This window comes from Copadichromis virginalis, unplaced genomic scaffold, assembly GCF_057382275.1.
Source record: "Copadichromis virginalis isolate Kocher_CV1m ecotype Utaka unplaced genomic scaffold, C_Virginalis_male_GT1.1 unmapped_scaffold_1, whole genome shotgun sequence".
Taxonomy (NCBI): Eukaryota; Metazoa; Chordata; class Actinopteri; order Cichliformes; family Cichlidae; genus Copadichromis; species Copadichromis virginalis.
In genome coordinates, this window is record NW_028188589.1 from 750,592 (window position 1) to 770,424 (window position 19,833).

The 19,833-nt window shown below is 42.7% G+C and overlaps 2 protein-coding genes across 2 annotated transcripts; both read left to right on the plus strand.

The window, feature by feature from the left end:
* Positions 1–5,235: 5,235 nt before the first annotated feature.
* LOC146679454 (uncharacterized) lies at positions 5,236–7,404 on the plus strand. The gene is made up of 5 exons (XM_085450201.1): positions 5,236–5,335; positions 6,132–6,252; positions 6,337–6,438; positions 6,747–6,845; positions 6,916–7,404. Exons 2-5 carry the CDS (start codon positions 6,164–6,166, stop codon positions 7,016–7,018), a joined length of 393 nt encoding a protein of 130 aa, XP_085306327.1. The 5' UTR covers positions 5,236–5,335; positions 6,132–6,163; the 3' UTR covers positions 7,019–7,404.
* Positions 7,405–9,932: 2,528 nt separating this feature from the next.
* On the plus strand, positions 9,933–13,295 carry LOC146679455 (protein NLRC3-like). The gene is made up of 3 exons (XM_085450373.1): positions 9,933–11,045; positions 11,972–12,145; positions 13,271–13,295. The coding sequence occupies exons 1-3, from the start codon at positions 9,958–9,960 to the stop codon at positions 13,293–13,295; spliced, it is 1,287 nt and encodes a 428-aa protein (XP_085306499.1). The 5' UTR covers positions 9,933–9,957.
* The last annotated feature ends 6,538 nt before the right edge of the window (positions 13,296–19,833 follow it).

The following is a 19,833-nucleotide window of genomic DNA, read 5'->3' on the forward strand; positions in this document are numbered from 1 at the left end:
CATTGGTGCTGAAGTTCTATATAAAAACAGCCTGAAATACAAAGTGATGTTGTGCACTGATTACCTCACACTTTCCATGTTTCCTTCTACAGAGGAGTGACCGCCTGAGTGTTTTGTCTGATCTGTTGTTGATCGTCTCATTGACACTGCATGCAGATCTGACACCAGGGCTGGACTGGGACAAAAAATGGTCCCGGGCATTTTGACTGGAGACCGGCCCCCCAGGTATTAAAGGAAAAACCATAAAGCCTTTGAATGAAAACAAACGCTGTTGTCACAGTGATGGACGCTGTCTTGTTGGTATACATGCATCAGTCTAATAAACTTAAACCTGCACCATCCTCCCTGTCCTGCTATTCTAAACAGGAAGTAGACTGTTGGTCGAGTTAACCTCCTGAACATCTACAACACACGGTGGAAACCTGACATTAAGACAGAGACTAGAGGTGAGACATGATCATTGCTGATTACTGATGACAGATTTAGATATGTTTTCATAAACCTTTCATTTGCCACATCAATAAACAGCACGGCAGGGCAAAATATGTTTTCTAACATGGCAACCTTTAAAAAGTGAAAGGAGACAGAAAGACAGGTGAGAAAGAATCAAACTGACTTTTTGATGCATTTTACACACAGTACTGGTGCAGAATCTAGAAAATGTGGGAAACACTGGCATCATATGCAGTACTTACTTCTGAAGAAATTATGATGGGACCCTAAAAAATGACTATGTACAATAATGGATTTCTATACATTTTACATCAGATGGAAACGTTTGTTGTAAGATTCAGATAATTATTTATTAAAAGTGAGACATTTTAAATGAGAACAAGAAAGAAAAGTATGTCTTTGTGCCCCCCTCTCCCTGTTAATGCCCTACCTGCCCCCCTGGCAACACTTTGCTAGACCCGCCCCTGCACAGTTACCAGCTGTCAGCTACACAAAAAGGATCCTGGTGTTATTTGTCTCTCAGAAACAGTTCATAACTTCAACTCATTTTTGTTTTGTCATGTTTTGTTCTTTACATTGTCTTTCTTCTATATAATTGTTAAACATTTAATAAATATGTCTACAAAAAGATTTTAAAAACCAGACATTTCACACAGACACCCAAATGATTTCTGACTGATGAAGGGGGCTGAAGGTGCCCTGCTCTTGCCCAGCTTCTGCTGCTCTCTCCCTGCTCACTGTCAGCAGCTGGCAGCCTCGGTCCTGCCTGAGACTCTTCATCTATCAGTGCCAAAGAATATGGGAAATAGCAACGCACAACATGCACATTACAAAACAAGCACATGAATCAGCATTACATTCATTAGTGAAGTGCTGACGTTCGTTCCTAAACTTTGGGCCTTAATTAACATCACTGTGAACTAATGTTTGCTTTGCTTCTTAACCAGTGAAGCAGCGAGGGGCTTTCTGAGGTTCCTGCTCGTAAATGCCCAAAATGAGTCGAGTATTTCTCTGCAACTACAAACTCTGTTTTCATCAGAGGTGTAAATATTACAGCACTGTGTCAGAGTCACTGAGGCTGGAACACAGAAAAAGGAAGTAGATGTATTTATTTTTAGGCTTTATTGCCTGGAACCACTTTAAAAATACGCTTTGGGTCACAATTAACTGCAGAAAACCAGGAATCCACATATGAACATTATCTGTGCAGAGATTTATGCTTCTGAAGGTAAACAGTGAAAACTTGCTGCACTAAATGCACAGATAGCCAGGCGTTTCACATTTTGGGACCATCTGCCAGTTTTCATTTCTTAGGTATTGAAGAGCAGAAATGATTGAATTTTATTTACATGCTTAAAAATGTTTGCTTTTGAATATTATTTGAAGAATTACCCACACACTCAGGCACTGTGGGCCTGTTTCCCTTTGCACAACCGAGTGTTGGAAACGGGCCTTTTCTCTTTAAACTCTGAGGGGCTGTAACTTTGGCTTCTATTGGCAGATTTGCATGATTGACCCTCTTTTTAAAATAGTTTTAGCCAAGAGAATCAAGCTAACATCACTGTTTTTACGTCAGCTCACGTCACACGAGCTGTTTCAAGAAAAGTCCTCCTGTCACACAGCAATGCCTACATGAATCACACCACTCTGCTTAAATAATAATAATAATGTTTAGTGAAGCAGGTGAAGCAAAGGGCTGCTTTTAATAGGCTGGGAGACCCAGGTGTGCTGCTTTAGCTGCTGAGCCTCTCATGCTAGCCTCCATCTATAAGCTGGGATCACAGGAGCACTGCAGTCCTGACTAGATCAAGGATTGTTATTCATGCAGGTGACAAAAGTTTACATTCACAGAGTCATAGGATTGAGCCTGGTTTGAAAAGCAGGTGTTTAATGCAGCTGCTTAGAGTTCACACACAGTAGAAGAATCAGACTTGAGTCACATTTCAAACACTGGAAAAATACTCAGCAAGTAACAATGAAAACAGCACAGACTCAGTATATCCTGTTCAGTCCTGTGTTTGATATGAATGTGCTGTTCAGAGAGGACCTCATGTCCTCTTTTACAAAGCCTTTGTTTCATGATGTTTGTGTATAAATGAATGTAGGTGTGTTTCTAAGTGTGAAGGAGCCCTGGGAGAAAAGACTGAAGCTTGTGCCAAAGAACAAACAGGAAAGAAAGATCAGCATTAATGAAGACGAGCACAGAAGGAGCCCAAGCACGTGTTGCTTTTTCAGATTTCTCTAAAAGTGTGTGTTCATTTGTTCCATCCTTCACAACAAACAACAGCTGACAGACACACATGCACTCTGTGTCACTTCACAGGGGCTGATGAAAGTGGACACAGTAAAGGGAGAGCTGGACCTGCTCTACACATCCTGCACTCTGTTAACAGACTTTATTCTGCAGCATCAACAGATAAAAATATATGAAGATATAGAAACGTTTAACATTGTGACTGTTCACATTAGTGAAGCTGTTACTTTGCTGCCAGGTGGAAAAGAAGCCTAAAGCTGAGTCTGATTAAACATCTGCTGCACCAGAGAGTTTCATGGCCCTGCTTTATCCTGTGCTTGCTGACCACCTCGTCCTGAAACCTCTTCATCATCCTCACAGTTGTGTGAAGAAAGAGGGAAGCAGGTGGAAACCATCTGTGCTGCTGTGTTCACTTGTGTGTGCGTCTATGGTCATATCTAATGTGTACCTACAGACAAACACAAACACCTGGCATTGCACAAGAGTCTCTGCTGGAGCAACCTGCAGATGTCAGAGATGTGATTAGAGGGTAAAGTGGACTAGTGAGAGCATCTATGTTGTTGTTGTCTGCTGGGGGACAGCATCAGCTCCAGAGATGCATCAGGATCAGCAAACTAATCTGCAAGGCTGCAAGTGTCACTGAAGGAGTTTGAGTCAGTGAGGGACTCAAACTCACACAGCTGGTCAAGAAGGCTCAGCAGCTGCTGTATTTCCTGAGGAGGCTGAGGAAATTTGGTATGTTGGCCAAGATCCTCAGCAGGTTCTACAGCTGCACTGTGGAGAGCAGCCTGACAGCTGCATCACTGCATGGTACGGCAGCACTACTGCAAACCGCAAACGCCTGCAGAGAGTGATAACAACTGTGGAGAAGATCATCAGGACCCCGCTGCCCTCTCTGCAGAGCAGCTACCATCACAGAGTCCAGAGGAGAGACACACCTCTGCCCTCGAGACGAAGGTTCAGAAGTGTGAAATGTAGAACATCCAGACTCAACAACTCCATCTTCCCCACTGCTATCAGACTCCTGAACAGCTGACCGACCTCAAACTGCAGTTTGCACATCAGGTCACTTTGCACACTAAGTTCATTTTGCACATTAAACTCCATGTACATCCATGTACATCGACATCTGCAGACCACACGTGTCTTCAGTTACTTATTTGTACTTATTTGCAGTTATTTATCTTTTTATTTTATTTTTTTAAGTTATTTCTTATCCTTATTTTATCTTTTTATTTATTCTTATCTTGTTCTTTTAACCATTATCTAACTTGGCATTGTGCACGGTGTGTTTAGATTCAGTTTAAATTCAGGGACATGGAGCCCCTGTTGATCCTCTACCTAATCACACGAGCCACGGTGTGAGAACGGGTGTGGGTCTCAATCAGCCAAGGTTTTGGGTGAACCCATTGTGAGATCTAGCCCCACCCCATCATGTGATTTCCTGTGATCAAATGTCCCAGGATGTGAGTGGGCGTTAAGACGTCCATGTCCCTCATCAAGCAACTTAAAGAAGTCCAGACGCTTTTCTTTCCAAGCTCCTTCAACAACATCATTCATAGAACAACTTCCAGCTTCTTTTGCTCGGCTACAGTTTGGATGGATTTGCATTTAAAGATGCAACAAGACTAAAATGGTTAGGGTCAGGAGGTCAAAGGTCAGAGCTCCTGTGGGTCTGAGGGCGGCCTCACGCTGGAGAAGGATGAAGGAGTCTGACCTGAGCCAGTGTTTGACATGAACACATCAGCACTGCTGTCAGTGAGCCTAACGACAGCCGTTAGCATCATTTCAGTGTTTCAGTCATAAAAACACTTCCTGTCACTGTGGTGGTTACAGTGACATCGTGCAGTTTGTGCTTTGACCTCCAGAGGGCGACAAATCAGCACAGACAGAGAGCTCCATTCAAACTTTGCTGCCATCAGGAATAATTCTTCAAATATAATCATCAGTGTTTGAGCAGTTATGATATCAGGGACAATCTAGACATGTGTGACAATACTGAACATGTCACATGACACACCTCAAACATCATGTGATCCACTCTCAGTCTGCACTTTCATTCATGACTTCAACAGGTTGAAATGAGCTTTGAAGAAACATCAGTGAAATAAATCTTTCATGGATTCATGTGAACAGCAGATGAACTTTGTACCAACAACATCTTCAATAACAGAGTCTGAATGAAGCTCAGGTGTTGATGCTGCTCACTGATTGGACGCTTGCTTTCAGCTCTGCTCTCAGTCTTTACTGCACAGGTGAAGGTAGAAAGTGTGACTGGATCTATAGACTGGAAACAGAGAAACATGCTGAACATTTGAAGCTTTGCAGCAGAAATGTTCATGTTACAAATACAGCAGAGCTGATCTGGGATCAGTGTGTTCACACCTGCAGCTACAACAAGGTTTCATGTCTCCACACGTCAGCATGTGAACTTTACTCTGACTCAGTCTGAGCAGTCAGACGGCATATTTTTAAAGTTAACACATCAGCACACACAGAGCTGAGCCCCTCCCACCTGTGCTGAGTTTCAGGTGGAGCCCCGCCTCCTTCCAGGAAGCAGCTCACCTGTGTGTCCGTGTTTAGTGTCCAGGTGTGGAGTGGAGCTTGTTGTTGGTGTGTGAAGAAACTGTAAGTTTGCTTTGTTTCCTCCTTTAACAGTTTGTCTTTAGGAACTTTACTGTTTGTTCAGCTCGTGTTTGATTTCTTCACACAACAAACTGTGTGTGTTTGTATTTCCGGTCTCTCCATTAAAGTCAGTGTGTAATGTTTCCTGGCTAACATCAGCTGTGTGCAGCTTAGTTCAGCACAAATCTGCCGCTCCATAGTTCACGGTAACGGACTCACAGCTGGACCAACGAGGCCGAGTGTGTCCGCCACTCTGAGCTACGTTCGTGTTTGTGTACTTGTAGTTTGTACTTTGAGTTCACTCAGAGCCCACAGAGGACGCAGCGTACGTGATGACGTCACAGCCCTTTACCTCCTTTACTGTCACTGTGATTAATATTTACACACGAGACACCTGCAGAGCTCTGACGCTAAGCTAGCACACAGCATGCTAACGCTAAGCTAAAGCTAAGAGTTCTTACAGACACGAGTTAAAAAGCTGCTTTTAGTGTGTGATCAGAGTCCAGGACTGAGAGCAGCAGCAGAGCTGATGGATGATGAATTACTGGATGGAAGAAACTTCTCATTAGCAGTGAATCAGTGTGTGTCAGTGAATGCATCGTGTGTGCTTCAGGCTCCATCTAGTGGACTGATAGCAGAGCAGCTGATGGCAGCTTCCTCTGCCTCACACTGCTGTCTGACTGCATCCAGCTGACACTGAGATGAAGCAGGAAAGAAGCAGCTGATATTTGGACAGCACACATGATGAAAGGAGGATTTCAGCTGATGTGCACATGAATGATTTGTGTTTCCTCTGCAGGTAGAAAGTGTGTGTGAGCTGAATTGAGCAGCATGGATCAGTGTGAGGACAGAGAGGAGGGAGTCCCTCCCTCTAAAAGCACTCTGTGTGGGGAACATGAGAGCCAGACCAAAGCTCAGAGGTGAGATGACCATCTCTAACTGTCCATGACTCTTCTCCATGTCACAGCTCAGCACTCACATCACTGCTGCATCATTATTCACAGGAACCAGCCTGGACCTCCACCCAGCTCTGTGTCCTTACAGAGTGACCGGTCTGAAGAGCGCTACATTGAATTTAAATCCCAGCCTGTGTCTGCTGCAGAGAGGTGAGCTGTTAGCAACATGAACTCTCTGATTTAAATGATTTGATGTTTCCTGGTTTCTAAAATGCATCTCTGTAGGAGAGCAGTGTCTCAAAGGACACTGCTCTCCTACAGAGATGGACACAAAGGACACACAGGCTCAGCTGTAACTGTCATTTCATCTGGTTTAAGACACATTTGGACACACAGTCGCGTCTCCATCCCGCTTTTATTAATGAACTTCCTGTTGCTTGCAGATGACAGGAACACAAAGTGTTTGTGCCACGTGATGCTGCATGAATTGTTTAAATGTCCATGATTGTTTTTCACAGGAACCAGCCTGGACCTCCACCCAGCTCTGTGTCCAATGAAAGTAACCGAGTCAAAGATGCCCTTAAGAGATTTGAGCAAAGACAGTCAGCTGAGAAAAGGTAAGCTAACACCAATAATATCAGCTGATATGTGATGAGAATTTAACTGAAGATTTACAACTTTTTTCAGGATCCATCAGAGACTCAAACCTGGACCCAGCTCTGTGTCCTTAAAGAGTGACTGGTCTAAAGATGGCTGCATTGATTTTAAAGTCTCTGCTGCAGAGAGGTGAGCTGCTAGTAACATGAACTCTCTGATTTAAATGATTTGATGTTTCCTGGTTTCTAAAATGCATCTCTGTAGCAGTAGTGTCTCCAAGGACACACAGGCTCAGCTGTAACTGTCATTTTATCTGGTTTAAGACACATTATTATTATAGACACACAATTGGCTGTTTTTAACTATTTATTTTAATCACAGGTGTAAATTTCGACCTCACACATCTCGATCCTAAACTATGATAGAAACAGCTGCTAGCAGTGGGTAGTTTGACTTTAGCCTGGTGGCTAAGCTAACGGTAACAAGCGTGCCAGCTGTGCTCTGTGAGGATGAGACGCTGCTCTAGAAAGCAAACAAAGGTTTGTGCAGCTCCTCTTCAGAAAAGTGTTCAGAGAGCATTAGACAAAGGCTCGTCGTGTGAGACAGGAACACAAAGTGTTTGTGCCACGTGATGCTGCAGGATTTGTTAACATGTCCATGATGGTAACATCTCCTCGTCTAACTGCAAACACATGAGCGCTCCTAACGGCAGCTAGACTGTGTCTCACTGTTGCATTCAGGGACATTTGTTTTCCTGTAAAAAGCTGAACTCTAATCTAAGAGGATGTTACTGACAGGAAACAGCTGCATTATCTGCAGTCTGTGTGATCACAGCTGCTTCAATCATGTTTGTGTCTGCAGAGGTCAGAGGTCACAGTCTGCAGGATCCAGATGTCCGTCTGTTTGTGTTTGTGTTTCCTGGATAAATATGACCTGAAACATCCTCAGATTGTTACAAAGATTGATTAAAAAGAAAACAATGAAAGAGAAAAGATCCAAATGTTCGACTTGGTCATTTGCTGTTTGAGGACAGTGATGCTCATATCTGTGGGGAAAGTGTGACCTGAGTGGGTTCATGTTTGTCTTTAAAGAACAGAGCTGCTCTGATTCTCTTTGTGTCTGATCTGTTAAACAGTCTGAGAGGTCACACAGAGACCCAGCAGCTAAAGCCTGGATCATACTGGCTGCTGTTACTCCATCAGGACAACACTGAACCACAGTGGTGTGGATGTAGTGGATAAATCCCACCATACTGATGCTCAGAGTTAACCACAGGGAACAAAACCAGATGTTACCTTCAGATTGTGACCTTTGGAGTGGACGATGCAGATTTCAATAGAGAATAAATGTTGTTGTTTTTCAGCTGTGAAGAAAGAATCTAATTTTCTGAACTGAAGAATTTATGATGCTGGAAACAACATGGAGACTATAACACAACATTTCCACTGTGTTCATAGAATGAATGTAAAACTGTCAGACATTCATTAAATATGCAAAATGTCTACAGAAGCATCAGAGGGTCAGACGTGAAGCACTCAGTGATTTTGATCAAATGACTCATCAGTTATTGATCTGTACTACACTGATCTACCACGTTAGTAAAGCTGGTGTTCTGGTGGTGGAGGGAGACTCGGATCATGTTCTGGTTTTGGAGCAGTGATCTGCTGATGGTTCAGTTTGATGAGCTTCTTCAAAATCATCCCTGACATCACCACTGAAAGGACGTCCATGAAAACAGACTGAAAATTACTGATATGTTCACAATCTGAGAGTTTAAAACTTGACAGACTTGATTCAGATGAAGTTATTTGAGCAGAAACTCCTGGATCTTTATCCTGTGTTGATCTAATCCTTCATGGTTCCTCCACAGAGTGGAGCAGCAGAGCTCAGAGGTTCCCAGTGGTCAGTCTGCCCAGCAGCATCAAACACAGCTGGACTCCATATTTATGGTCTGTACATGTACAACAACTACTGTTACATCTGTTCTGTTCACAGTCATCTCCATGCTGCTCTTTGTAGACCAGTGGATCGTCAGTGTGTCCAACATGGATCTGATGTTTGGCTCCATGATTTCAGTCTGATTGGCTCATTCATAAATATTCTGTTCCAGCTGCTGGAGGACAACATCATCACTTTTGTGAAGAACGAGCTGAAGAAGATCCAGAAGGTTCTGAGTCCAGATTACCCAGAATGCTTAGAGAGTCAGAGGAGCAGCAGCAGAGAGGCATTTGTGAAGATCACAGTGGACTTCCTGAGGAGAATGAAGCAGGAGGAGCTGGCTGACCGTCTGCAGAGCAGTAAGAGGATTTATCTAAAGATTTAAGCTGCTGGATAAATGAACATTTTCCAGAGATGGAAGATGGAGCAACATGTTTTAAAGATTAGTTCTTTTTGGAATTGAGTGTTTATTTTTCTTCTCATTCAGAACTTCAAGCTGCAGTTTGTCACCGTAACCTTAAATCCACCCTGAAGAAGAAGTTCCAGTGTGTGTTTGAGGGCATCGCTAAAGCAGGAAACCCAACCCTCCTGAATCAGATCTACACAGAGCTCTACATCACAGAGGGAGGGACTGCAGAGGTCAATGATGAACATGAGGTCAGACAGATTGAAACAGCATCCAGGAAACCAGACAGACCAGAAACAACCATCAGACAAGAAGACATCTTTAAAGCCTCACCTGGAAGAGATGAACCAATCAGAACAGTGCTGACAAAGGGAGTGGCTGGCATTGGGAAAACAGTCTTAACACAGAAACACACCCTGGACTGGGCTGAAGACAAAGCCAACCAGGACATCCAGTTCATATTTCCATTCACTTTCAGAGAGCTGAATGTGCTGAAAGAGGAAAAGTTCAGCTTGGTGGGACTTGTTCATCACTTCTTTACTGAAACCAAAGAAGCAGGAATCTGCAGCTTTGAAGACTTCCAGGTTGTGTTCATCTTTGATGGTCTGGATGAGTGTCGACTTCCTCTGGACTTCCACAAAACTACAATCCTAACTGACCCTAGAAAGTCCACCTCAGTGGATGTGCTGCTGATAAACCTCATCAGGGGGAAACTGCTTCCCTCGGCTCGCCTCTGGATAACCACACGACCTGCCGCAGCCAATCAGATCCCTCCTGACTGTGTTGGCATGGTGACAGAGGTCAGAGGGTTCACTGACCCACAGAAGGAGGAGTACTTCAGGAAGAGATTCAGAGATGAGGAGCAGGCCAGCAGGATCATCTCCCACATCAAGACATCACGAAGCCTCCACATCATGTGTCACATCCCAGTCTTCTGCTGGATCACTGCTACAGTTCTGGAGGATGTGCTGGAAACCAGAGAGGGAGGACAGCTGCCCAAGACCCTGACTGAGATGTACATCCACTTCCTGGTGGTTCAGGCCAAAGTGAAGAAGGTCAAGTATGATGGAGGAGCTGAGACAGATCCACACTGGAGTCCAGAGAGCAGGACGATGATGGAGTCTCTGGGAAAACTGGCTTTTGATCAGCTGCAGAAAGGAAACCTGATCTTCTATGAATCAGACCTGACAGAGTGTGGCATCGATATCAGAGCAGCCTCAGTGTACTCAGGAGTGTTCACACAGATCTTTAAAGAGGAGAGAGGACTGTACCAGGACAAGGTGTTCTGCTTCATCCATCTGAGTGTTCAGGAGTTTCTGGCTGCTCTTCATGTCCATCTGACCTTCATCAACTCTAGACTCAATCTGCTGGAACAACAACAAACAACATCCAAGCGGTCTAGTTTTTTTAGAAAAAATGAGTCTCTCCACCAGAGTGCTGTGAACGAGGCCTTACAGAGTCCAAATGGACACCTGGACTTGTTCCTCCGCTTCCTCCTGGGTCTTTCACTGCAGACCAATCAGACTCTCCTACGAGGTCTGCTGACACAGACAGGAAGTAGCTCACAGACCAATAAGAAAACAGTTCAGCACATCAAGAAGAAGCTCAGTGAGAATCTGTCTGCAGAGAAAAGCATCAATCTGATCCACTGTCTGAATGAACTGAATGATCGTTCTCTAGTGGAGGAGATCCAACAGTCCCTGAGATCAGGAAGTCTCTCCACAGATAAACTGTCTCCTGCTCAGTGGTCAGCTCTGGTCTTCATCTTACTGTCATCAGAAGAAGATCTGGATGTGTTTGACCTGAAGAAATACTCTGCTTCAGAGGAGGCTCTTCTGAGGCTGCTGCCAGTGGTCAAAGCCTCCAACAAGGCTCTGTGAGTAAATATGTGATCATGTTTATTTTTAAAATGTTGATTAAAAGTGGTCATAGATTTCTTCCATGACAGATCCATGTCCTAAAACCACGAGCCAGCGTAGTTGTATAGTATAAAAGAAAAAAGGAGAACTTTTGACCACAATATTGTAACTTGAATGAACTTTTGAAACAGCCTTTAAACATAAAATTTATGAACAGAATCAGTGACAAAGGGCAGCCCTGGTGGAGCCCATCACCCACCGGACTTATTACTATCCAACGTATTGCCGGCTATGCCAACCAAGCTCTTGCAATGGTTGTAAAAGGATCGAATGGCCCGTAGCAATGGCCATAAAATGTTTCTCAGTTTTATTATTTTCAGTCACATCTGTTTTTGATTATTAACTGAATATTTTAAAATTCAGGCTTTTTATGTTATACAAAACATCATATTTTCTTATGATGTCTTGTATTGATTCTGAAGGAATAGTTTTCATCAGTATCGCAGATACCAGCCTGAATTTTACTTTGTATTGGATCAGAAAGGAAATCAGTGGCATCACACATCACTTACAGCAACTTCAGTACCTCTTCATTTTAATAAACTGGGGGGAGGTGCACCAAGATTCAGTATGAGATAAAGAATTATTTTTAACTGTAAGGTTGGAGAAATCTGTTGTTGGAAATTGGAAGAACAGGTCATCTTAAAAATCACTGCATTGTAGTTTTATTCAGGCCCCTTCAATCTGTGATCGCTGTTGCTTTGCATTGTAAATGCTACTATTACAAAAGTCACAAATATTAGTGTATGTGTGTGTTGTTGGGTAATAAACCAAAAGAACAGAATCTACCAGCACCTCACTGATTTCTGCTTAAAAACAATAAAAAAGCAATAAAGCTCTGATTTGTTTGGTTGATCTTGTCTCCCTTCCACCTTGATTTCAGACTGAGTGGCTGTAACCTGTCAGACAGAAGCTGTGAAGCTCTGTCCTCAGTCCTGAGCGCCCAGTCCTCCCATCTGACAGAGCTGGACCTGGGTAACAACAACCTGCAGGATTCAGGACTGAAGCTTCTGTCTGCTGGGATGAAGAGTCAATACTGCAAACTGGAAACGCTGAGGTCAGATCAAGCAATATCAATTTTTTTTTCATCAATTAACATCATTTAATCAATTTCATTTGGAAAAAATTAACAGTGTTTATGTTTTGTTTTTTTAATGAATCCATGCAAATCACAGTAAACTGCCACATTTGTCTTTTGTAACATGAGGCAATAAGGATTCCAGCATGTCCTGAAACAGTGTTGAAATATTGTAAATGTAGTAGCTCCTCATGGCACCATGAATACTTTAACACAAGTGTTTCATGTCTTCTTGTCATCCTTTCTTCAGACTGAGTGGCTGTAACCTGTCAGACAGAAGCTGTGAAGCTCTGTCCTCAGTCCTGAGCTCCCAGTCCTCCCGTCTGACAGAGCTGGATCTGGGTAACAACAACCTGCAGGATTCAGGACTGAAGCTTCTATTTTCTGCAGTGGAGAGTCCAAAGTGTACAATTCTCAGGTCAGGATTCAGTCTTTTCTGATGATGATTTAAAACCTGAGTCAGGTCGATAAATGGCTTACTCATTTACAACAGACATGATTTGTCAAATCACCTTATATCTAACCCAAAGGTCCTGTGTTTTACTACTTTGATTTTTTAGTAAAACACAGGACCTCTTAATATTTATCTAAGAGACCATATATAATTTTTTTCCCTGGATCATGTGTGTACCCTCCTGGTTGGAGCTCCAGCAGCCTGTATCAGTGAATGGGACTTTAAATGAAATTGCTGCCCCTGTCAGGAAGAGGTCTGAGTGACACACAAAACAGAAAATATGAGCACTGCATGTGTCTGAGGCTACTCAGATACAGACCTGAATGAGACACTAACTTTGTCTCTGAGAGATAACTTTTATTATTAAATACACTTCATTTCTCATCTGTGTAGAGAATGTAGAGTTTGACATGCTAATATTACAAAATGAAAAATCACACTGAGTCACAAAGAAATTGTTTTGGAGTATTTATGGTTCAGCTGATGAAATTGTTCAAACAAACCAGTAATTTACACCGAAACAGCACAAGTGAAACTTTTTCGAGGGACTTACACTAAGCTTGTCCTGGTACACCTGTAGAGCCCAGCTTCTATGGACCATGAGCTTAAGTTCTGTGCTGCTCTGATTTATTGCCTGTGCTGTCTTTCAGTTCAGCTTTGTCGAGTCTCTGGTAGGATTTCTTTTACATGACCTGTGTAAAAACAAAACAGGAAACACATTAAGCTGAAGTAAGATGCACAATTTGAAAAATGGGGCACAAAAAATGTTGCTGCTTTCTGGAAAGTGCGTCTAAGAAGACCCAATGGAGAAAGTGAAGAGAAAAATCAAAGATTAAGAAGAAGAAAATGGCAGAGGCAGTTTCTCTTGGACTGCCTGCAGATGGGGTGAGACTCTAGAAACAGGGATGATTGGAGAAAATGCAAAGAGGCCATAGGATAAACCAGGAGATGAATACTCTGGTGTTCTGGGGATAGTGGGAGTGAGAGGGAGAGATGCCAGTAAATGATTTCAAGGATAAATTTGAGAGAATCAGAGCTAAGAAACCAAAGCAAGTGGGGAACTACAAACATATGGACAGACTCATAATTAGGCCAAAGACACATTAAAGCAATTATTACAGGTTTAGAAACAGGGATGGATATGAAGGAGCTTAGCATGAATTTGCATTGAGGAAAGAATAGCAACGAGCATCAGAGGAAACAGTTAGGAAAACTAAAAGGATGTACTGGCAGGAATACTGCAGTACTTTAGGAAGAACTACCGTATTTCCCAGACTACAGAGCGCACCTGAATATTAGCCGCACAAGCTAAAATCAGGGGAAAATCCTGTTTTGTACATACATTAGCCGCACCTGACTAAAAGCCGCAGGTGTTTCAATGTTGACTTATCATATGTAAGAGAATATGCACAAAGCGAATTGTCAGGAAAGAGATGGCTGTTTGGAGACACACCCCTTTTATTAATATTTTGAAAAACAAGTTATGGGTACATATTTGCATAACTTTTTAGGTATATGTACAAGTAGCGGTAATTACAAGTACAACAATAACCTACAGCACACCAGAACAATTGATTCGGACTACCTTTTAGGCTCAGGTGCAGTGACACGGCTTTAACAAGAAGAAAAGTCAGTCATTCACCACCATCTTCCTGCGCACTAAAACCACCAAAGTCCTCTTCTCCAGTGTCGGAAACAAACAGGCTCAGGGTGGCTTCGTCATCCACTCTCAGCTTCTTTCTTTCGTTGTCACTTTCAAAACCAAAGAAATCCTCGTTGTCAGTGTCAGAGTCGAACACCCTCAGAAGGGCCGTGGCGGTGTCCTCCTCTCCATCATGCAGCATTCAGCCCTTCGAAATCTGTTGGTGATCGTGGATGTTTTCACACTTTTCCACGCTGTCAGAATCCAATGGTGGAGTTGGGCATAACTTGCTTTTTGCAAGTTTATCGCCGCTCATCATCCAGGCCTCCAGCTGAACGGGTAGCGCTGCTCTGAAGTTTGTTTTTCGCGCTACCTCGTACTGCACTACGTTGCCTGACGGATGGACATGTGACCAACATACCACTCTTGAACCCCGATCCTTCCGCCAGGCAACGTAGTGCCGTACAACAGCGGAACAAACAAAACAAATCCGCTCATGGACAATCCATAGAAAAGCCGCACCTGACTAAAAGCCGCAGGGCTCAAAGCTTGTGCAAAAAGTAGCGGCTTATAGCCCGACAATTACGGTACACCAGTTCAGAATGTGTGGAGTACAGTAAAGAACATGAATGCAGACAGGAAACAACAGCAGCTGTTGTAAAGTAAATTCAAACTCCTTCATTAAATGCAGCTGGTTGAGTTGAAAACAATGGAGAATGATTGTGTTACGTTGTTTATTCACTATAGAAATGGAGCAGGAGTGCATGCAGAGCTGGACGTGGGCTGTATATACATGCGTGTATCTGTTTTGTCTGTGAGCAGAGAAAACAAAGCGCTGGAAATGTCATATTGAAATGTTAAATCAGGAAAATCCTGGAGAAGAGGATAGTTCTAATGTTCAGTTTGTAATGTTGAATTCAACACAGCTCTTAAATGCATAAAAATGACTTCACCTGACGTCAGACTGAACAATCGGATTAGCTACTGATATTGATTTAACCCGTTTAGACCTACCATAGAACCAAGTCCGCCAGAGCTTATATTATATTTTTACATGCTGTAGAGCCATTTTTGGGAGCATTTCAAGTTGCTATACATCAATACAACCATTACAGCCTAAATTTTAATAATATGTATGTATTAAGTGCATAGTAATTACATAAATTGCAAAAAAGTGCAATAAACTACAAAAAAATTGAAAATCGTTTTTGTTTTTTTAACATATATTTCTAGTTAGAGAAATTTAAGAGGCTTATCCCTCAAAACTGTAAATACAAAAAAGTTGCACAAAATAGTTTCCCACCTCAGGAAATTTATTTTGAGTGCCTTCATAGTTATATTTTTGAAATACACCAATTTTTATATACTGCAGGAAAAACGAAAATAAATATTATACTGCAAATTTGCAAAATAACAGCATATGCATCAAAATAAACTATTTCCAGCAGAGCAATATGAGTCCTAAGCATATGTGGAAGGAAACTGTAACCTAGGACAAGCTGATGGCATAAGATGTAAATACAACTCCTCAGGTTTCATATGCAAAAAAAATTATTGCGCTAGCTCACGTGATTACAGTGCTACTGGGATTTAAAAATAGTTGCGCAAAACGGAGTGTGCCCACTCTGACCAGTTTTAAAGGGTTAAAGCAAGAAAATATGGTATTAGCATTAGATGCCAATTCCTATTAACCTTAAATTAGCATTACCTGCTAATGGCAGTCTACTTAGCATTAACTCCTCACTAATGTAATGCTAATTCACATCAAATTATCTTTAGCTTTAGCATTAGCTGCTAGCTTCAGCCTACCTAGCACTAGCTGCTCACATTGTTAAAAGGGAAGAGAAAACGATATTAGCATTAGCTTGTAATAATTATTCACCCCTAATTAGAATTAGCCACTAATGGCAGCATACTTAGCATTAACTCCTCACATCGTCATAATGCAAATGATGCTAACTTGCATTAAATTAGACTGCTGTTATTAGCTAATGCTATTTAGCAGTAGCTGCTCACATTGCTATAAAGCAAAGGAAAACGATATGAGCATTAGGTTCTAATGCGTATTTGCCTTAAATTAGACGTAGGTGGGCAGCACGGTGGCACGATGGTTAGCACTGTTGCCGCACAGCAAGAAGGTCCTGAGTTCAATTCCACCATCAGGCCGGGGTCTTTCTGTGTGGAGTTTGCATGTTCTCCCCGTGTTTGCGTGGGTTCCCTCCGGGTACTCCGGCTTCCTCCCACCGTCCAAAGACGCAGCTTGTGGGGATAGGTTAATTGGATAATCCAAATTGCCACTAGCTGTGAATGTGCGAGTGAATGTGAGTGTGAATGGTTGTCTGTCCCTGTGTGTTAGCCCTGCGACAGACTGGCGACCTGTCCAGGGTGTACCCCGCCTTTCGCCCTATGACAGCTGGGATAGGCTCCAGCGCCCCCCGCGACCCTGAAAAGGATAAGCGGAAGCGAATGGATGGATGGATGGATAGACGTAGGTGCTAATGGCGGCCTACTTAGCATTAGCAGCTCAGATGTTGTAATGCTAGGGAAAAGAGTGTTAGCATTAGCCGTTCACAATGTTATAAAGTTAAGGGAAATAGTGTTAGCATTAGCTACTCACATTGTTAAAAAGTGTTAGCATTAGTGCATAATGCTAATTCACATCAAATTAGCATTAGTTAATAACGGCAGCCTATTTAGCATTAGCAGATAATGTCGACCTTGGCCCACTGGAAAAGTTCAGAACTAAAGATTTAGGAGTGTTTCTCGATAGCTCTTTCTCGTTTGAGAAACAAATGAATTCTGTTATTAAGATAAGATAAGAGATAAGATAGAACTTTATTAATCCCTCGGGTGGGTTCCTCTGGGAAATTCGATTTCCAAAAAAGCACAGCACCGACAGAAGTTACAGAGTTATACACACACACATATATATAAATACAGAGACAATATAAATAAAATATACGAAGGGGATAAATAGAATAAATAGGAATAAAAAATAAAAATACAAGTGAATTGCACATTTCAAGTATTGAGTCTATTGCACCGTTGACTATTTACAAAAGTATTGCACAAGGTATTGTACAGTGAGGTGAAGAGGCACTACAGCTTAGTTGTTCCCTCCTTTGTCCTCCTGTTTCCCCTCCCTCTCCCCTCCAGAGAGGAGTTAAACAGTCTGATGGCGTGTGGGACAAAGGAGTTTTTAAGTCTGTTAGTTCTTGTCTTTGGGAGAAGCAACCTGTCACTGAACAGACTCTTCTGGTTGTTAATGGCCGTGTGCAGAGGATGCCTGGCATTGTCCATAATGTCCATCAGTTTCTTTAATGTCCTTTTCTCTGCCACTGTCACCAGAGTGTCCAGCTTCATGCCGACCACAGAGCCAGCTGTAAGGTTTATATTGTTGATTGTCATTTATGCTTAGAAATATTTACTCATATATGCTTAGAGTTGTATAATCGATTGCATGATGATAGAGGTTTGATCCTTAGTAGTCTGTAAAGACTCTGTGTGCCTTCCAGAGTGCTCTGGCATGCACACACCACTTGGGGCCATGAGAGAGGTCGTACCCTCTCTTACTGATTTATGGTGTAGGACAGGGGTCTCAAACTCAATTTAGCTGGGGGCCGCTGCAGGCAGAGTCTGGGTGAGGCTGGGCCGCATTAGGTTTTCCACAAGAAAGGCATGGTTAAAAAATTCCAATCCTCTCAAATCTCTTTATTTTTATTTTTTAATACAAAATATGAAAAATAAATAAACAAATTAAGAATTAATAAGAAAATAAATCAATCTGTAATACATAAATAAAATAATAATAAGATATTTTTAGTCAGTGAACTTGTGTTTTTCTTTCAGTCTTCTATATCTGCTGTATTTAGATTGAAATGTCTGTATTAACAGTTCTATAACCTTCTTCTGAACATGAATGGAACACTGTAGAAAATGAACTGTTCTTCTGAACATGGCTTCTCTTGCCTACTCCTTGCTGCTAGAGACCTGGCAGCGTTTCCTCTCGCATAGCCGAGCCAGATTTGGCCTGAGGGAGGAAGCAGTTGCGACCCTCAGTATGTCTTGAAGATGATCATCCGTAAGTCTGGACCTGTACTTGGACTTATTGAAGTTCAAAGTGGAGAAGAGCTTTTGGCACAAGTATGTGCTACCAAAAAGGTACATGGTCCACTTGAACATTCGGGAAAGCCGAGGGAAACTAGGGCTCAAGTCTCTCAAAAATTGTCCAAGCTTGTCTGCTTTTCCACTCACCTCCCTGAACGTTGCTTTGAGTTCAGAGTTGCACTGCAGCTCAATGAGCTCCATTTGAAGCACAGAAGGGGCATCTTGCACATCAAAGGAGACGGGGTCCGCAAAAATGTGAAAGGTGGCTCTGTGTGTCTTGAAGTCAGCAAATCTGTGATCAAATTCCTCCTGTAGCCTCAAAATGACATCAACATACTCGTCAGCACTGAATGGTGTGCCTGCATCCACGAGTGCCTTGCATGCTGGGAAATGGCAAAGGTTTGTCTGAGAGAGCTGAGCTTTCCAGAGCGCCAGTTTTGTGAAGAATGCTCTCACGTTGTCATAGGCAGCACTGACAAGTTGCCCCTGGCCTTGTAACGTCTTGTTCAGTACATTAAGCTCATGTGTCATATCAACAAGAAAAGCTGAGTCCATGAGCCATTTGGGATCAGTTAGCACAGGAACACTAACTCCATCCTTCTCCATGAAGGCTTCACTTCTGCTCTCAACTCAAAAAGTCTCTTTAATACATTTCCCCTGCTGAGCCAACGTACCTCAGTGAAGTCGAGCACATCCCCATATTCTGACTCCATTTCCTCTAAAAAAGCACAGAACCTTCGGTGCTTTAAGCCCCTGGATCTGATTTGGTTGATGCATTTCACAACAATAGACATCACATTGTCAAACTTCAGGCATTTGCTGCAAAGGACCTGCTGATGGATGATGCAGTGCAGAGCAATGGCCTCCTCCACGCCTTCCTCTTCCAGTTTGTTTTGTGCCACCAGTCCATGTTTCCTCCCTGTCATTGATGGCGCTCCATCTGTTGTTATTCCAACAAACCTCTTCCATGGCAAACCAACATTCTCAATGGCATCACACAGCTTGTAAATATCTGCTGAGCGGTGGTCTGGCCATGCATTGGAATTACTGTGAGCAGCTCCTCCATCACTTCAAAACTGTCATCAACACCACGGACATACATTGGGAGCTGGGCAGTGTCGGTGATGTCTGTGGTCTCATCAAGAGCGACTGAGTATACACTGAAACATTTGGCTTTCTCACACAGTTGGTCATAAATGTCACTTGACAGGTCAGAAATGCGATCTGCTGCGGTGTTGGCAGAAAGGCTGATGTTGCTAAACTGACCTTTCTTTCCCGGACAGACTATATTTGCAGCCTGCAATATGCACTTTTAGACAAATGCACCTTCTGTGAATGGCTTCCCTGCTTTAGCAATCATCTCACTAACCACGTGGCTCCGACTGCTGCATTATTCTCTTTGGTTGCTTTCTTGGAGAAATCTTGCTGCCTCAGTAGATCTGTTTTAAGACTGGCAACCCGGTT